This window comes from Manacus vitellinus, unplaced genomic scaffold, assembly GCF_001715985.3.
Source record: "Manacus vitellinus isolate BGI_N305 unplaced genomic scaffold, ASM171598v3 scaffold_42_pilon, whole genome shotgun sequence".
NCBI classification, from domain to species: domain Eukaryota; kingdom Metazoa; phylum Chordata; class Aves; order Passeriformes; family Pipridae; genus Manacus; species Manacus vitellinus.
Window position 1 is genome coordinate 186231 of NW_021940553.1, and position 18559 is coordinate 204789.

The 18559-nt window shown below is 47.5% G+C and overlaps 2 protein-coding genes across 2 annotated transcripts in view; one reads left to right on the plus strand and one right to left on the minus strand.

Annotated features, from left to right (window-relative positions):
- Window positions 1-98: 98 nt before the first annotated feature.
- LOC103761993 (tetraspanin-36-like) lies at window positions 99-5426 on the minus strand. The gene is made up of 6 exons (XM_029962165.1): window positions 5226-5426; window positions 4441-4515; window positions 4047-4142; window positions 3293-3445; window positions 2317-2400; window positions 99-1526 (listed from the first exon to the last, which is right to left on the minus strand). The coding sequence occupies exons 1-6, from the start codon at window positions 5289-5291 to the stop codon at window positions 1440-1442; spliced, it is 561 nt and encodes a 186-aa protein (XP_029818025.1). The 5' UTR covers window positions 5292-5426; the 3' UTR covers window positions 99-1439.
- Window positions 5427-16098: 10672 nt separating this feature from the next.
- CFAP53 (cilia and flagella associated protein 53) overlaps window positions 16099-18559 on the plus strand; it is a 32076-nt gene continuing 29615 nt past the window's right edge. The window contains exon 1 of the mRNA XM_029962137.1: window positions 16099-16110. Coding sequence (XP_029817997.1) covers window positions 16099-16110 — 12 coding nt within the window. The remainder of the gene's footprint in view (window positions 16111-18559) is intronic.

Genomic DNA, 18559 nt, shown 5'->3' on the forward strand with positions numbered 1-18559 from the left:
GGGAGGCGCCGTGGCTGAGGCAGCCGTGAGGGGCGCCCGCTCCTGTTGCACCCCAGAGACCTTCTCCCCCCGCCAGGAACCAACAAAAACCCGCCACGTTTTTTACTTGATTACACGAATTCAGTTTATTTCGGCATTCAACAGAAGAGAGAGCCTTCAATAACAATTAAGTCAGTTTTCAACATATACATGGTCTGTTTCCCATAGAACAACGTCACCCGTTGCTTTTTTTCTTTCTCGGGGTAGGGATGGAGATAACAGCTTAGACTTACCCCGAACTAATTTTTTCTAATTAGCTACAAAGATAAAGGTTTATTGGTAAGGACAGGCTGCTTATCTCTCCTAGAGGAAAAAAAAAGGCAAAAATTGTGTTGCTTTTCCACAATTCCCTGATACAGAACAGATGGTAATTCCCGCCCTCCCCAAATCCTGAAGAGCTGATAAACAGCTTAACATAGAAACAAGTTAAAGAACTAAAGCAAGGACCATGTTAAATCCACGCAGTGACCGCATCCAGCGGAGTTAAGGAAAAAGGAAAATGTGCGAATGCAGAGCTACAGCAGGTTATTGAAACTGCTCTGTAAAATAATGCATCTTTTAAACATTTTCTAGTGGAGAAAGGTGGTCAAAGCTTCCATGGGACAGTGAAAGCAGCACTAACCCCTCCAGTGGTCCCATCTACACAACCACGTGGAGACAACATGTCCTGTGACTCCCATCTTCCATGCTGGATTCATCCCCTAACTCTGGCAACTCCCACATTAAATGGACTGACACTGTCTGTCTTTGTGTAGGCAAACCATAACAGCATCAGTAAAAGGAGGTAAAAATTTTTTTTAATGTCAATAATTAAGAAATAGATAAAAAATAAGGCAAACAGAGATGTTCTGAGCCCAGAGGCTCAAAACACACATCCCCTCCTAACCTGGGGTTGTTCACATTTGATAGCTGCTTCAAGAAACAACCCAAATGTCTGTTCTAGACTTTAAACACTGGGTTGTTTTGCACTAACAGCCTCTGCAGTAAACAGCATTACAACAAATGACCGTAAGAAAGAGGGGGGGGAAAAACAAAAACAAACTGCACGACTGTACAGATATAGAGAAAACACATTACAAATCCCCATGTCTATGAAGCATATTTAAGCCTGGCGTTCTAAAGTTTCTTTTGCTGTTTAAACATCGCCAGGGGAATGATCTGAGGTTTGTGCAGATAACTGAAACCCCTCCTGCAGTCTCCACCAGTCTAGTGATTAAAATGTAAAGTTTCTGCTGCACGTTTCTGTTTTCAGGGCAGAGGGAAGAAGGGCAGAAGTACGTTTCTTTCTGGAGTCTGTAACACCATCTGGTGCTATCTGAAGTCACAAATCCAAGCTGCGGTATGGTCACGAGTCTATTTTGTCATCAGGAAGCAAAAGAAAAATTGATCTTTGCCGTTTATTAAGCAAACACCCCTGAGTAAAGAGGCTGGTATCCACTTTCTTCTTTCTTGCAAGTCAGCACACAGACACTCAGCATGCCAAAGAACTGGAAAGAGAGAGTGCCCAAGAGATTTAGTGCTGTGTTTGTTCTTTCGGTCACCACACTCAACACCTGTATATGAGAGGACTCCATTGTACTGAAAAAACACTTAGAAATACATCTACAGAAAGCAGCATTTTTGCATATCAATTTCCAGTAACAGTTCCAGCTCAACATTTTCCTCCCTGTTTTCCCCCATTAATTTATACATCCACATTAATTCCTAGTTATCTTTCAGTGAAAGCCTGGGGTTATTCTGGACTTAAAAAGTGAGTTCTGCAAAGTATTTAAACATGCATTTGGACAAGGGCATGGAGTGACAGCACAACGAGGAATGGCTTCCCACTGCCAGAGGGCAGGGTTAGATGGGATATTGGGAAGGAATTCCTGGCTATGAGGGTGGTGAGGCCCTGGCACAGTTGTGTTGTGCTGCCCTGTCCCTGGAAGTGTTGAAGGCCAGGTTGGACGGGGCTTGGAGCAACCAAGTGGAAGGTGTCCTTGACCATGGCAGGGGCTGGAACTGAAGATCTTTAAGATCTTCGACCCAAACCATTCTACGATACTACGATGAAATGGATTCTCCATTGACCTGCCATCCCAAATCCCCTACTATCTTTTTGGATCCCTCCCCTCATTGTTAGGCAGACGGAATGGAGACAATTGGAAACACAAGTGAGGAACAGAGTCTTACTTCAGAGCCAGAAAAAAGGCTGATGGGACATGGCAGAAGAAAAAGCCCCAAGATCAAAGGGCAGGCAGTACTGTTTTCCATGAGGGAGGAGACAGAAACATTTACCTTTACAATGGCGAACCCCAGGATCACGAGCATGGCATAGCTGATAACGCTCTGCAGCCCAGACTCCAGCTCCTCTGCACAGCCCTGCCAGGAAAGAGAGAGGTGAAAACCTATTAAATGATGTTAATTCATCTGGACTTTTTTCTTTCTTCTCCTCCCCAACCCCTTAAAGGAAGCAAGGCCTGCCTAATCAACCACTGCAGACCTGAGGGACTCTGTTCTTGTCTTCCAGACCTGATGGCCTGAGGAGAAGCACTGACAAATTGCAATCCACTGACATTTGCTGCTTCCCAATCTCCTCTAGCTCAGGTCACTTAAGGAAGTGCCCAAAACGCAAAGACAGGAAGAGCAGGAATGGTATCGATAAAACTCAACCTAGGGGCTTTTCTCCAGACTGAAAAACCTGCTATGGAGTTCATGGAGATCATCCTGTTCCAACCCCCTGCCATGGGCAGGGACACCTTCCACTATTCCAGGTTGCTCCAAGCCCCATCCAACCTGGCCTTGGACACTCCCAAGGCTGGGGCAGCCACAGCTTCTCTGGACAAACCTGTGCCAGTGTTTCACCACCCTCATTGTAAGAAACTTCATCCTTATATCTAACCTAAATTGATCCTCTTTTAGTTTAAAACAATCACCCCTTGTCCTATCACAACAGGCCCTGCTAAAATGTTTGGTCTCATCTTCTTTACAGGTATTCTCTAGGCATGGGAAGAGGCTCCAAGGTCTCCCTGGAGCCTTCTCTTCTCCAGGCTGAACACCCCCTGCTCTCCCAGCCTGCCTCCACCATGGAAGTGCTCCAGCCCTTGGAGCATCTTCATCCTCCAGATTCAGCATGGTCAATCCTACACGAGTCTCCTCCCCTGGCCCACATAGCTGTGGGCATATCCCTAAAGCGTGATGTGCTTTCCTCCGTGGTTCCTGCTGGCTGAGAGTGATCATGGCCCAGCAGTGACCCCGAGCCCCTTATCCTCACCCGAGTGTTGAGCTCCTGTGGCTGATCCAGATGCCCTGTGCAGTTCTTCACATCCTGCTGGCAGCAGCTCAAAGGGACACTGTTGTTCCCAGTGGAATTAAACCACTGTGTGGTCGTCCAGTCACTGTAGTTCTTCACCCCACAGCAGTGAAGCTGCCAAATACAGGGCAGATACAGGGATGTATGAATATATGTATTACATTTATTCATATTGATTATATATATATATATATGAAGGTTCATGTTGAGTTACGCCTCTCTTAGGCATAGTGGACCAGAGGTGCCCTTCGTATGCAGCAGATTTACAAGCAGCAGTGCTTCAGGAAAACAATCACAAATACAATAAATCAACCTCCTTTCATACATCATTACATCCTTCATGGTTTACTCTTTGTGAAAGCTCCAATATGAAAGCGACAAGTTGCAGGACAGAGTCTTCTGTCACCTTTCTGTTTTGTGGGGCAGTGTTCTCAGCAGCAGTTACTCATTTGTACTGCTTATTTGGTCTGATCCAAATGCCACTCTGTCAACACAATCATTCACCGCGTGAACTTCACACCAGGAGCCTGAAAACATCACCTCTGTGAAGCGGGGAGCACCCTCAGCTGCCTTGGAGAACCAGATGCTAAACACAGAGCCGAGTTCCAGGATACCACCACAGACATCTCCCCTCCTTTTCCAGCCTAAATTCTTTCTTTAGGACCCAACTGTTCTTTTCCGAATAACTCCCAGGACAATTAAAATACTTTCTTACCTGTTCCTGCAAGTAATCCACAACTGTAGACTCTGGGTTTTTCCCATCATACTGCTCAAAGACCGAGCGCATCGTGCCTTGCACGTCAGTTTTTACCTATTTAAAGAAAGAAAAAAATATGCAGATGTTTTTTACATGAGCCATAAGAGTTTTATCTGGCGGAAAATGCAAAAGATCTTTGTCCCGACAAAAACAAATGCCAAGCTATGTGGATAAAATTCAGGTAACACTGAACCAGAATCATATTTTGTCTCCCCTGCTGGTTCCACTTGCTCCGCAGGTTGCAGGATAGGAGATGAAGCACCAGAAAACTGGATATATTAAAAATGATCCAACAATGCAAGAGCTTTTCTTTACTTTTAGGTTGAGAGAGAGATGCTAATTCTTTGCTTACCTTTTCCCTGTAAACAAATCCCAGGACAAAAGCGGATACCTCTGCAATAAAGATAACCAGGATAATGGCCAAGAACTGCAAATACAAGAGAGAGACTGTAAGGAAGAATTCCACAGCATTTGAATTCAACTGCACATTACACTTCACATTAATTTATAGCAGTAAGTTATTGTTATCTGTTGTGGCCTCCACAACCAAAGTAGTTTACAGAAAATGATTTAGAACAGAAGAAGCTGCCCTATCCCTGGAAGTGTCCAGGGCCAGGTTGGACGGGGCTTGGAGCAACCTGGTCTAGTGGAAGGTGTCCCTGCCCATGGCAGGAGGGGTGGAACAGCATATTTAAGGTCCCTTCCAACCCAAACCTTCTCAAAACTCAGTGCTTTCCAGACTCCTCTTCATCAGAGGCAGAGTCATGAGACTGTCCACGGCAGGGGGTATTGGTGTCACTAATAATTCAGGCTGTGCCTCACTCACCATCAGTCAGTGGTCACAGCAGTACACAACTCACACAAACGAGCAGTGCTTCAGCGGTGTACGTCCTAATAACGTTTCACTTTCTGTTTCGTGTGTCCCAAGGTTTAGCCTAGCACCTCCCACACCGTGCAGCAGCGTGAAGAAGAAGAAGACACTCAAGTACACAACTCACGCAAACGAGCAGTGCTTCAGCGGTGTACGTCCTAATAACATTTCACTTTCTGTTTCGTGTGTCCCAAGGTTTAGCCTAGCACCTCCCACACCGTGCAGCAGCGTGAAGAAGAAGACACTCAAGAACGTGCAACACTCACCAGCCCCAGACCAACTCGAGACTCCCGGAACGTGGCGCAGCAGCCGATGAGCCCAATGACGAACATCACCACAGCCACGCAGATGATGATCACGGCGGGCAGCACGGCATACTTGTCCTGCAGGAAGTTGTCATAGCTCTTGTAGGTGTTAATGACGTACGCCCCAACATAGCTCAGACCCGCTGCTGCCGCCTGAAACGCAAGGGAAGAAAGTTATTAGCTGTTGTTTTTTTGTTAGGCCTCTGCCCAGGAAAGTAAACACGCGTCGTTCTGTAATAGTGCAATTAATATTGCAACTCTAGAAGTAGTGACTACAGCGTGCAAAGAAGAAGGAAAAAAAATGCTGTGTCTGAAACTACTAACCAAACTAGCTACCCATTCAAACTTGAACACAGAGAAGACAAAATTCACTGGATCGCTCCTCTACTTAATAAGGCACCTCTTTAGCCGAGCTGAAATGCTGGAGTCTATCAACACGTATCAGACAGTGTTTCTGCAGAAGGCCAAGCTCAAACTGCCTACCCAAGTGCGGCAAAGGTCCCTCACTCAGCACCCTTTTGGGCGAATGAATCCACAGGAGACAGACTTTGTCCAGGCAGAGCTCTCTTGTAACTTTATTACTCCATTTTTATACAGAATGAGGGGCTGAGCTATCAAAGCCAGGCCAGGTGTTACTTATCTGCACACATTCCACACAGACACTCCGGTGGCTGCCTTCAGCCACAAAGAACAATCATACTTCAAGCAGCTTTCCAGCTTGACCTTGCGATTCTTTTCACACATACACTAATCTTAGCTCTGGCTCACTCAGGACCACAATATTTTTGCTTTAATATTTTCTTCTTCTTCTTCTATCATCCAGGTGGCTGGTGTTGCCTTGGTTAGCTGCTACTACACTCAAGGTCACCCACCCTATGCTGCATTTGCAGGAATCAACTTACAGGATCACAGAATCATTTTGGTTGGAAAAGCCTTCCAAGACCATCGAGTCCAACCTGTGCCCGATCCCCACCTTGTCACCCAGCCCCACTGAGTGCCACGTCCAGGCGTCCCTTGGACACCTTCAGGGGGATGTGTTGTGGATTTGGGGCTTTTTTTTTTCCCCCTGAGAAAAATTCATCCTTCTCACTCTGTCAACAGCATTAACCACTAAGGCAAACCACTGGTCTCAGCAAAACATGGTCCCTCCTTTTCCTGCAGGAAACAGATTTCTGCAGCTTCTAAATTAATCTCTCCCTCAGAAGGATGTTTTGCTGATTGAGGCCAATGCACACCAGTGACACCCTGGAGACTGAAGACTTTTATCCACAGTAGAGGCCTGGAAATAACACTGAAAGACTCAGCCATGCCCTGCCAAACCTCGTCAATGGCATAAAAAAACCTCTCAAGAGTTAGGAAAGCTCATCTACTCTCTATAATCCTGCAGCACAAGTAAAATGAAGCACCATCCATATTCACATTCTGGAAATTTGAGGGAAACCAGTCTGTTTTCAACAGGCCACAGCACGATTTCATCATCTAGCTCTGGAACAGTTCATTACTTCCCCAGCACTGTACCTTTTAATTAAATCAAACACTCCTCATGCTGGAGCTAGGACTAATTCCCTTACCTTATTTAGCTCTTTCCCCTCCAGCCTAGTCTCTTGCCTGCCCTTCAATTAATGCCAAGTGCAGGAACATCCTTTGTTTCAGACAGTCCCATCCCACACTGTCGCATTCCTGGGCGATGCCTGTACCTCAGAATTACTGGGATCATATGCACCAAGTGGTGAAAACAGGATCAAACTAACCCTTAGAGACATTTAGTACATGCCATGCAAGATCCTGCTGTGCTGGGGCTCATGCAGCAGGTCATCTACAAAGAATATCAGGAAAAGGAATAGGATCACCAGTTCTCAAGGGGTTTTTGTTTTTCTTCTCCACATGCACTGGGTTTTCAAGTGGTGCTAATGATTAAAAGCAGTTCCTAAAATTTCCTCTCATTGAGGAAAATCTTTCTCATTTCCCTGTCTGCAGGTGTAGAGCAACCCAGGCTTCTTCCTCCCACCCCTTTTCAGGGATGCAGGGAAAGGGTGAGACCACTTTACCTCAAAAGGCACCGCTGCCTTCTCACTTCACCAGAGGAGCGAGGTGTCCAGGAGGAGCAGCCTCAGCTTCTCCTCCTCCAACACTGTGTTCCTGAACTCAAAAGTGGCAGCAGCACTAAAGTTGGGGCTGGGGACACAGCACCTCCATCCTGCTTGGCCTTAAATTGCACAAAAAGAGCAAAGTATATCCTGTATTTCTGGCCTGAAAGGCTGGATGCACATCCACCTATTCTCTGTTCTGAATTAGCACCGTCTGGGCAAGGACAGCCACAGAGAAGGAAGCAAAGTTGCTTCTCCGGGCAACCTGTGCCAGGGCTTCACCAGCCTCACAGACAACAATTCTTTCCCAATATCCCATCTAACCCTGCCCTCTGGCAGTGGGAAGTCATTCCCTGTGTCCTGTCCCTCCATCCCTTGTCCCAAGTCCCTCTCCAGCTCTCCTGGAGCCCCTTTAGGCACTGGAAGGGGCTCTCAGGTTTCCCTGGATCCTTCTCTTCTCCAGGTGAACCCCCCCAGCTCTCCCAGCCTGGCTCCAGAGCAGAGGGGCTCCAGCCCTGGGAGCATCTCCGTGGCCTCCTCTGGACTCTCTCTAGCAGCTTCACATCCTGGGCCCCAGAGCTCCTCCACCATGATCACAGACACAACATGGAGATGCTTCCAGCCACTGTGCTTGTACCCGAAAATCACAGGAAAGGCAGCAAAGACTGAACAGCTGCGGTACAAAATGGCATAAACAATGTCTTTGGCAAGTAAATCAGTCATCTGCATTTGGGAGCAATGTCATGTCAAAAGGTGCACAACTAAACTGCCTTGTGACTTAGTGAATGTGTAAACGTTAAAGTGTTCATCTTCAGAGAATGGACAGCCCTGTTCTTCTGCAAACCTCTGGTCCCGGCCTCCACAAGTAGTTTTGTACTTATAAAGACAGTTTCCTCCATAATTTAATCTTCCTACAGGGTGTCTGACAGAAAATAATCCCCCAATATTTCCATTATCCATCTGCAGTCGATTTAGACAACAGACACATTCTTCATCTCTCACTCATACTACTCCCCATTTTCTACCCATTTCCAGCGTGCTCAACACGCAGTGCAAAGGAAGCAGCACAGGAAATGCTAAACAGACCAACTGCAGGGAACTAAGAAAAACCGTGTTGCAAGTGAAGGGCTACCACAAATTAAAAAAAAAAAAACCAACAGATTGTGAAGCCAATTCACAGAAGTCCCCTAAAGCCAGGACTAGCAAAGCTCCACGACAGCAATCAAACATCATGGGGTCCAGCGTTGAGTTCAAGGACATCAAATATAAAGCACTTTCACAGCAGGTTTTTATTGCAGTACTCAGGACTGCCTGGTTTCTGTCCAGAGACAAAACACAGCCAGCAAGAGGTCTATTTTGCTTTCCAAACTTCTGCTTCCAAGCAGAAAAAGGAAATGGGCTCAGGTAAAACCAGAAGACTTTGGGTAAAGATCTGACTTACAGCAAGCTGCCATTTTGCCCCACAAACTGAGGTGCAGCCACGACTTCACCTATGGTTTTTAATTCAAAGTGAAGAACTCTGAAGAGCAGGGTCACTCAGGAGTGGAAGGTATCGCCAATAATGATCTGTTCCCTGACTTATTTTTGCAGATGAGTCCCACAGACAAACTTTGAAAGCAAAGATGAAAAATACATCGGAATGTAAGTCAGAACTCTCTCCTCAAGCCTTCCCAGTACTTAAGGCAGGTTAAAAATCTGGTGGAGGGTTTTTTCACCTCAACATCACAAAACCTTCAGCCCAATCCTAGATCTAAGAGGAAGCTTCTTTACAAGAGAAGTACAACAAGAAATGTCCATTGTGCTGCTGAAGGTAGACCTTGACTGAAAATTGTTAAGCATCTGCCCAGGAAAGTACACCAGAATAAACAGGTTTCTGTTGGATCTCAAGGAAAAAAAAAACCAAACCAAAACAATCTCACAAAAACAAAGGCCAGTTTGAGCAGCTACTTTTGAGGAGGAAGAGATCAAATACCTCCTCCTTCATGATTAGTCAAACACATTTTCAAACAAAATTATGTCCAAGGTTGCCATGATTACTCCAAGAAATTCACACTAGAAATTGTTATTGCTCTTCACAATTGTTGTTACTGTCCTGCTCGGAGGCTGTGTTCCAGAGGAGTTCAGTGCAGAGTAGGATCACACAGTGCAGGGGTGAGGCTCAGCCCAGAGCAGCCAAGGAGTGACGCAGGGCGGGTGTGGGAGAACCAGTTCCCCTGGTCCACCAACGGCCAGCAGGACACCCAGACCTGACCCCTTCCTCCCCAGACTGCCCCAGCTGACTCGTCAGGGAGCCTGGAAATGCTGCTGGTGCTTGGTTACAATGCTGGTGACTCCCCTGAGACAAGATGAAGAGAGGGGGCGAGTGGAAATTTTGCAAGAAGGCCCCTTTCCACAGCTGAGCAGCAAAGCTGCTGCCCCCCCTGCTGCCTCACCCACCACAGCTCCCACCCTTCAGCGACCTAATGCCAGAATTGCTGATACTCCACGCTCCTGAGAGAAAGCAGAGAAACTATTTCGGTGTGAAAAACGGACTCCTTGGGGCTGAGTGAAAAGAAAGTAAAGCTGTAATGACCACATTTTCCCAGGCTGGTGTTTCGGCAGGACTTGGGCTGGCCACTCTGACTTCACACACCTTTTCCATACTCAACCCAGCCAGCACACACAGGTATATATACAACAGCCACCTGATGCACAAACAGCCCCGAGAATATTCAATCTCCCCCACAAAACAGAATGGGACAGGATGGTTATGAGAAGTCTGGGCTGTCTCACTGACACAGAACAGGACAGCCATTGGAAAATAGTAGATTTTATATATTTTTAAAGTACAACAAGACTTTTACTTTGTGTTCCACTGTTTTTGCATGCTGATGACCATAAGCACCTGCCTTTCTACAGACTTATGGCCATGCAAATACTTTGCAACACCTTATCACTGTCACAACCATAGAAGGGGCCCCTTAAAATTCCCTCTGAAATAGAAGAAATATTTAGATATATTTAGATATAAAATTTGCATCTCTCAGTCAGGCAGAACAGATACTTTTCCACTTTCCCTTATTTGTTTTAATAAGCCAAACGTATGTGATGGTTGAGAACAGAGGTTTGTGTTTGTTTGCAGCTATCAGCACAGGTCTCTTTGTCCCCTGCCAAACCCAAATAAAATAAAGCAAAGGGGCCAAACTACTAACCATGAAACTAAAATGCAGTGTCTGTTGGTTGGAGGTTTTGTGGGGTTTTTTTAAAGGTTTCTCCCACCATCTTCCTATTTCAGAGTGTTGATTCTACAACTTGGTCTGCTATTGTGGACCAGCATAAGACTTCTTTTTTAAAAGACTAGTCAGTTAAAAATGCAGAGTAACAAAGCTGTAAGGGTAAAAGGAGAAGCTTAAGAACGGCGTAAATTCCAAATTCACCCTGTGTGTCCAGCAAGATGCAGCCTCTACACAGTAAAAAACTGAGGCCGTGAGACTCTCCCCCAGACATCAAACGGGACTTTCCCAGGGCCAGCACTAATGTCAGCCCCAGCGCAAGACTCGGGCTGTTTTGACTTTGTCACATGTCATTAACTATTTACAGGCAAAACCAGACAAGATAAATACTACTATTTATCCTGAAACAGCAATACCAGTTGCCTTCTGCCGCAGACTACTACACATACATACTGGGAGAGCTTACGAATATCCACAAAAACCCTTTCCAAACCACTCCCTTCTAATTCTTCACTCCACAGTCAGCTCATGGAGGTGTTTGAGGTAATTTTAAGGCTTGAAAACTGCTTTTTTCAGCAGTGTCTTTGCATAGCAGTGATTTGAGTACGGGCACCTCATCCAATGCAACATCTGATGCTGATGTTTTGCATTCCCATCCAACACCTACGATGCTATCACCTTTTCACAGCAGTTTTTATGTGCCACAGGACAGAATGGGATATCATCTCCAATTATTAGTTTGCCAAGTGTTTCCCTCTACTCTGCTGCTCCCATGCCTACCATATCAAGAACTGAATACCAGCAACACTGGTCTCAGTTACAGCTCCCCATCCCCTCCTTATTGCAGAAGACACTCCATATCCTTGGGTTTGGGGTTCTCTTTCTGTGTACAAAAAGCGTTTTTTATTTACCTTGACAGGTAAATCCTCTGCTCGAAAGGGTTTGTACATTTCCTCCATAAATAATGCATTTTATTACCCAACAGCCAGGTTGCATGACAAGGGGGATTACTTTCTGGCTCCCTTGCTGCTTTGTTGTGCTACAAGATTTATTCTCCCCATTCACCACCAGATTTTCAAGTCCTCCCTGGCTGCTGCACTACTCCATTCCCACGGAGGCAACAGGTTTTCTACAGACTGACTTCAGGGGAACACAAAGGTACTGGGCACTCCTGAGAAAACCTTGCTCACTTCAACCACTTCACAGCTCCTGTTTGAAACTCCTCTTAGCCCATACAGACCATGCAGCTCCCCAGGCCTGGAGGTCTCCGTTGGCCCGAAACAAAGCTGTTTTCTCCCCAGCAATTAGGTCAACCCCAGCTCAGCACTGCCCGTTCCACTGGCACAGATTCCTCTCCCTTCTCCCGTTCCGGATTTAACGCTCCGCCAGCTGGAATGCACCTCCTGGCCTCAGCTACCATTTCCTACCCTGCTCATGGTATTCATTTCTCCGAATGATCAATCAGCTATTGCCATACTTGTGTTCTCTGGCCTCACCCAGGACAGCGTGTGACCCTCCCTCCACCTGCACAAGGCAGGCTCTGCAGTGTGTCCATCAGACACTGCCCAGGAGGGGATGGACCCACCCCTGCTGCAGCTCCTGGTCACACACCCCTCACGGACACTGCTTGACAGGCAGGACGTGCACCAGTGCAGGGCAAGCTCACAGAAGAGCTGGAGTGGCAGAGACCACTGGTGATCAACTGGTCCAAGCCCCTGCTCCAGCAGGGCCATCCAGAGCTGGTTGCTGAGGACCAGGTCCAGATGGCTTCTGGCTATCTCCAAGGATGGAGACTCCACCACCTTTCAGGGCAGCCTGTGTCCCCTGCTCAGGTCACCCTCACAAAGGAAAAGGGTTTGCTGATGTCCAGAGGGGTCCTCCCACACTCCAGTTTGTGCCCACTGCCTCTGGTCCTGTCACTGGGCATCAGAGAGAAGAGCTGAAACAGCATCATCTGGGCAAGGACAGCCGTGGAGGAAAGCTTCTCTGGGCAACCTGTGCCAGGACCTCCCCACCCTCACAGACAGCAATTCCTTACCAATAGCCCATTTAACTCTGTTCTCTGGCAGTGGGAAGCCATTCCCCCTTGTCCTGTCCCTCCATCCCTTGTCCCAGGTCCCTCTCCAGCTCTCCTGGAGCCCCTTTAGGCTCTGGAAGGGGCTCTCAGGTCTCCCTGGAGCCTTCTCTTCTCCAGAGCAGAGGGGCTCCAGCCCTCGGAGCATCTCCGTGGCCTCCTCTGGACCTGCTCCAGCAGCTCCACATTCTTGAGATGTTGGACCCCGGGGCTGGAGGCAGGATGGGGTCTCACGGTAGTACACACACTTGCTGTGTTCCCTCAGACCCTCGAGTTGTGAAAACACTGATTCACAAAACAATAAAAAATACTGCACTTGGCAAGTTGGCTTTGGATTGGAGCAAAGAGCACCAAAGCTACAAGCCCCTCCCAAGCCACCCTCAATCTCCAGCAGCACCAAGAGCCCCGAGAGAGCCCTCCCACTGATCCTGCACCAGTCCTTACCCATCAGTTAAAACCTTCAAACCACGGTCTCCTCACATGACGTACAGAGGTGGGACATAACCAAGGCAACTGTTCTGAGACACAAAGCCACGGGAGACTCTTCAAAGCATGTTATACCTAAATATTCATCATATGGGACATGTTTCAGCCTTTCTTCAAAACTCACCCTGGGGCTGCTCCGTGGGTATGGTGGGAAGTGCTTGCTTTTCCCTTCTCTTCCTCAAATGAAAACAATGAGCAGCAGTCAAAATGTCCTGACAACCTGTATCTCCCTTTTCAGGAGAAAAAAACCTCCAAACCTAACCCAACATTTACTTGCAGTTTTTATATGCTGCAAACTCACACACTCAAGAGTGGACTTTGGGTTTAATGAGCTTGTTTGCAAGTTATATTAAATAAATGTTCTCCTTAAGAGTTGTCCTAGCACATCTTCCTCTGTTCCCCAAGCCTAATTTCAGGGTTATTTTCCCATCCCTAAAAGCCAGCATGTACCCTACAAAGCATAAAGGGTGGGATGTCCTCATGGAGACACTGCACACCACTACAAAGCAGGGAATCCTGCCCAAAATCCTCCAACTTCTAATGCTTAAATCCCTGCCTTGGGGTCAGGATGCTGCTGCTGATCACCATCATGGAGCATCACACACCTCTGAGGACAATAGGACCACGACAAGGAGAAAGCAGCACCACCCTTTTTACTTGTATTCTCCCAAAACACAGTGGGCACAAGCTTGCTGTAACTCCAGTGGAGCATGGATGGATTTATCAGCCAGTGCCAGGCTGGTTTGGATTTGAATAGCCTGTTTGGACACAGAACACCCTCTAGGTCAATATTTAACCCCAGAACCACCCTAGTTTCTCAACCAGCTGTTCCAGGCTCAGACACCAGATGACTAAACCAAAGCTGCACCTAAGTCACAGTGGAGCTAACCCTGAAGCCCTCGGAAACATCTAGGAGCCGGTGACAGGGAAGATGCCTCTAATCTACCCTGAAATAGTGCTTGTCATCCAGCCAGGAGGGAAGGGATGAGGACAGCAGGGCCATGTGGCTGCTGTGTGCCTCCTCCTCTAAGGAGAAGTGCAGGCTGGAATTCTCCTGATGCAAATGGACCCTGCCAGCTCCATGGTAAAGCTTGACAGTGCTTTCAGGGAAAAGAAAGGAAGTACTCCGTTCATATAATCTGCAGCGGAGCTGCTTTCTGTTCCCCCTCAACAAAGTGTCCTCCAGCAGGTCATTCCACAGCCTCAGGGAGCACTGGGGACAGTCTCACTGAACTTATTCCTCAGAATCCACATCCCCATCCCGACATTTGCCCTGTCCTGACCACACGGCACCAGCTCCCCGTTTTCATTTTGTCCGTGAGGCCCCTATGTGCACAGCAAAGCAGATTTTCCTGGAAGTCAGTGTACTTCTGCTTCCTGATTTTGGGCAGAATAGTCTAAAACAAGGAGGAACTTTACCCTTTCAAGGCACACTCAAGAGGATCACCCCAAAGGGCCCAGACCCTGTAAGAAAGCCCTGACATCAGCCCTGTCCTGTGATCACTCTGGATCATGTGGCTGTTCTTCCACCACAGTTCAGCAACGAGATAGAAATCAGAATGGTTTGTGTTGTAAGGGACCTTAAAGATCACCCTGTTCTAATCATCAATGCTTTCCCCTTCCTACCCAATACTCCTTGAGCTGGGTCTAAACATCCCCGTCAGCCCTGGGGGACTCAGAAGCTCCATCAGAGGAGCAGAAATAAGGAATCTAAAGGGGAAACTTGGTCCTGAGCCCTTTCAGAAGCCAATGAACAAACCAGTTTCACTCACTGGATGTACTAAAAGGAAACAACCTCATCGCAGTTCTTGGTTAAGCAGCTTTTTCCACCACGGACGCTGCGCCCACAGCTCCCCCACCTCTCTGCCAGTATCACAGGGAGTGTTAAAACCCAGCAGAGCTGCCTGTCCCCCACTGTCAGGTACAGAAGGCAGCTCCAGGCAGGATTAAGGATTTGCCTAAGAACAGATGGAAGAAAGGTGAGAAACAGGTCACAGACACCCAAGACCTCTAATGACTCCTTGGAGAATACCCCCACCTCTAACAATGAAGGTGGAGATTATTGGTGCAATAATCTCCAACACAACCTCTTGCTTTTCACTACATTTTTCATCTCATTGAGGGATTAAACTTTCCCTTCCCCCTTTTTATTTTTTATTTTTTTTTTCCTCTCTCTGATTGGGGCTTCAGAGCAAGCATTTCCAAACCACCCATCAATGGCACGAGTGATTTCAAAGCATTTTTGTTATGGGTAAGCTTAAGCCCCCCCCCCATTACTAAAAATTACTTAAAAGTGATACCACAGGAATGTTGTGATTGCTTGAGCAACCTGGTCTAGTGGAAGATGTTCCTACACATGGCAGGGGGGTGGAACTCGATGAGTTTAAGGTCCTTTCCAACCCAAACCATTCTGTGATTCTGTGATGCTACGGAGTCAAATCCCAGCCCAGAAATTGTAGTTCAGACCTCTTGGTGGCAAGGAGGCAAAACCCAGCTGTGTCTTCGAATGGCCTGTAATCAGCTCAAATGCAACCTAAGGATGTGTGGGTGTGGAGGGAGCTCAGGATGAGCTGGGGAAACAAGAGTCTGGCTTCATTGCTCACAGGTGGAGAGAGCACACCCTGTACAGGATCCAGCTCCTGGGCTGCTTCTCCCTGGGGAGTCCTGCAAATTCTGCTCTCTCCCTGGTCCTGCTAAACCCACCCAGGCAATAACTTATCTTTACCTTCCTCCCTGCTGCTGGGCAAGTGAAGCAGGACTGGGAATGTGCCCACCCTTGGTTAAAAGTGAATGGGAAAGCCGGGCAAACAGGATTTTCACTGCAGGAACAGCTCATGTAGCCTTCTGGTGATGAATCATGGAATATCCTGAGTTGGAAGGGACCCAGAAGGATCATGGAAGTCCACATCCCAGTGCCCAGGACCTCCAGTGGATGCCAAACCCTCTGTGGAGGCAGAGAGGTCTGTTCAGTGACAATGAAGCTGAAGGTGAGCAGGGGCAGGTGCTGGGTTCAGCAGCACAGCTTTAGGGCTGAAGGAGGGAGGTTGAAGGAAAGCACCCTGGGATGGTGTTCAGTTCACATGATACAGAAATTTTGGACCATGAAGCTTTCCATCTGGTTTCCAGATTCCCAGCTTGTTTTCTTGGACCAGTAAGTGAACGTCAGCATTTCACCTCTCTCCTTCAAAGAGCATCAACACATCCCACCCAGCCAAATCCCCTCAAAAGACATTGCCAAGAACACCTGAGTCTCCTCTGACCCTTCCTCTCCCTCTTTTAGCTAAACCAGCGTTGCCGCTCTTCACCTAGAGGAGATAAACACACACCAAAACAACCATGCACTCGGGCCTAATTAGTAGGTGCTAAAAAGCGAAACTGGAGGTCGACAGAACTCCCACAGCTTGAAGCACCACAATGGCAACTGTGTAGTTAACAAACGTTTCAGTCAATGCCTTGTTTGGGGGTTAGGCTGGAGACACAGCCTCTTCACCAAGGGAATGACCTGCAAATAGGACGCTGAGCCTGGTGTAAGAGAGAAGTTGATTTTTTTCACCTCATTTAGGGAGCTTCTATTTGTCATTCTGGAAGATCTGACTTTCCTCACTCCCGCACAACGATAAAGATCAGAAAGCCAAAAGAGGATTTTTTGCCTTTTTAGGAGATTCCTAAGTAATAACTTTTGCCAAAGAACAAGAGCTGCACCAGCTGCTGAATACGCAGGTGGTGAATTATTTTCCATAATCACTTCCAAGCCGGGCAAGATCTGCAGCATACAATGCCTAGACATGAATTACTCCTTAGAGAAGGGCTCCAAGTTCTTTGCAAATCTTGTGTTTTGATAATCATCTGGCGCCTTGTACTTACAGAGCTCCAACTGCTAGAAATGTTCTGAAGGAGAATGAAAGAATCAGTCCCTCCCTCTCCACCCTCCTAAAACCTGAATTCCAGGTTCTGCTGTTCTGCTGCTGGAATGTGATTACCACATATAATGGTGGCAGCAGCATCTAAATGCCACAAGCTCTGGGGCTGCCTTGCTCTTCCTTGGATTAAAAAACAACCCACAGGGCTGGTCTGGGTCACCCCAAACTCAGATGCTACAGACATGCAGAAGGATAATTGTGATGGTATGGTCCAGGGATCCACATGACCTAATAGCTTCAATCATGATTTGAGAGTTCCCCTATAGCAGAAATAAAAAAGTACCAGGGGCTTTCCTAGGAGGACATAAGGCTGTTGTTTCATTTTTAAGAAGACAAACAACAATGCTAACCTGAGTTTCACCTGAGTTGAAGCTCAGGGGCTTTCCACATACAACGAGTGGGATGCTCCAATGTTTCTCCGTGGCTATTAAAAAACCAAAAACCCACACCACAAAACAAATATATGTGGTGAGATCATGTTCCCTGACGTGCAGCAGTAAACACAGCCTGCTATGCTTGTTCGTGTCAGTGGTACAAAAGTTACCTGGAACACACAGAGCAATAAATGGTGCAGAGCGAGGCACAGGACCAAGGGACAAGCTCATGACAGCCAGCACCAAGTCCCATATTTACAAAACAGGGCACACCACACCCCACGAGACCTCACTCAGGGTTTCATTCAAGTAGTATTTCCTCTTTTGCCCTTTTCCCCCCCTTCTTTTCCATGTAGCTTCTCTGTCTGGGAATACTCCGGTTCTTCTCTTTAATTCTCTCTCTTTTTTTTTTTTCTTTCCAAAAAGCCCTCTGCCTTCCCCGTTTCACCCAGAGCCAGGGGGTGCTGCCATGCCGAGCAACTCCCGATCCCTCGCTCCCAGGCTACCACTGGAAGCATCCTTGGCAAAACACCGTTTGGAAAACACTCCGGCGCTACACAGCGGATGCGAACCCCCAAACCACGGCACTGACACGCACACGAGGTTCAACAGGGGCCCTGCAGCAGCAGCACTCAAGTCCCCGGCTGACGGCGGCGGTGGTGCGGGGGCTTTCCCAAACTTCCCCACAGAGGGGAAAAGCCCAAGGCTGATAACCAGAAAAAAACCCCTATTTTTCTGCACAGCCACCCACCCCAAGCCCCGCTGTCGCTGTCACGAGGTGGCCGCGCCCGGTGCCGAGACCCCCCCTAAACCAGCGGGGATTAGGCTACAAAAGTACACAACTGCACCCTCGGTTTTTTAGCCCTGACTGTAAGTAATCATCGAGGATGTGATTCGGAAAGCTGTAACTGCGCCAGGAACACAGTCGGAACAAAGTTCCCAGCCATTTTCCTGCCCCAAAACGCTCCTCGCTCCAAACGTGGAGCGCAGCCCCTGCATAAATCCCATTGCCCCACACGGTTCCACTTGCTCCCGATCACAAAACGAGCTTGAAGACTGCTTTAATTAAAAACACCAGCAGAAAAACGACTACAATAAAAACATCTCACAAAGAAAAGAAAAAAAGAGAAAAAAACCCTCCG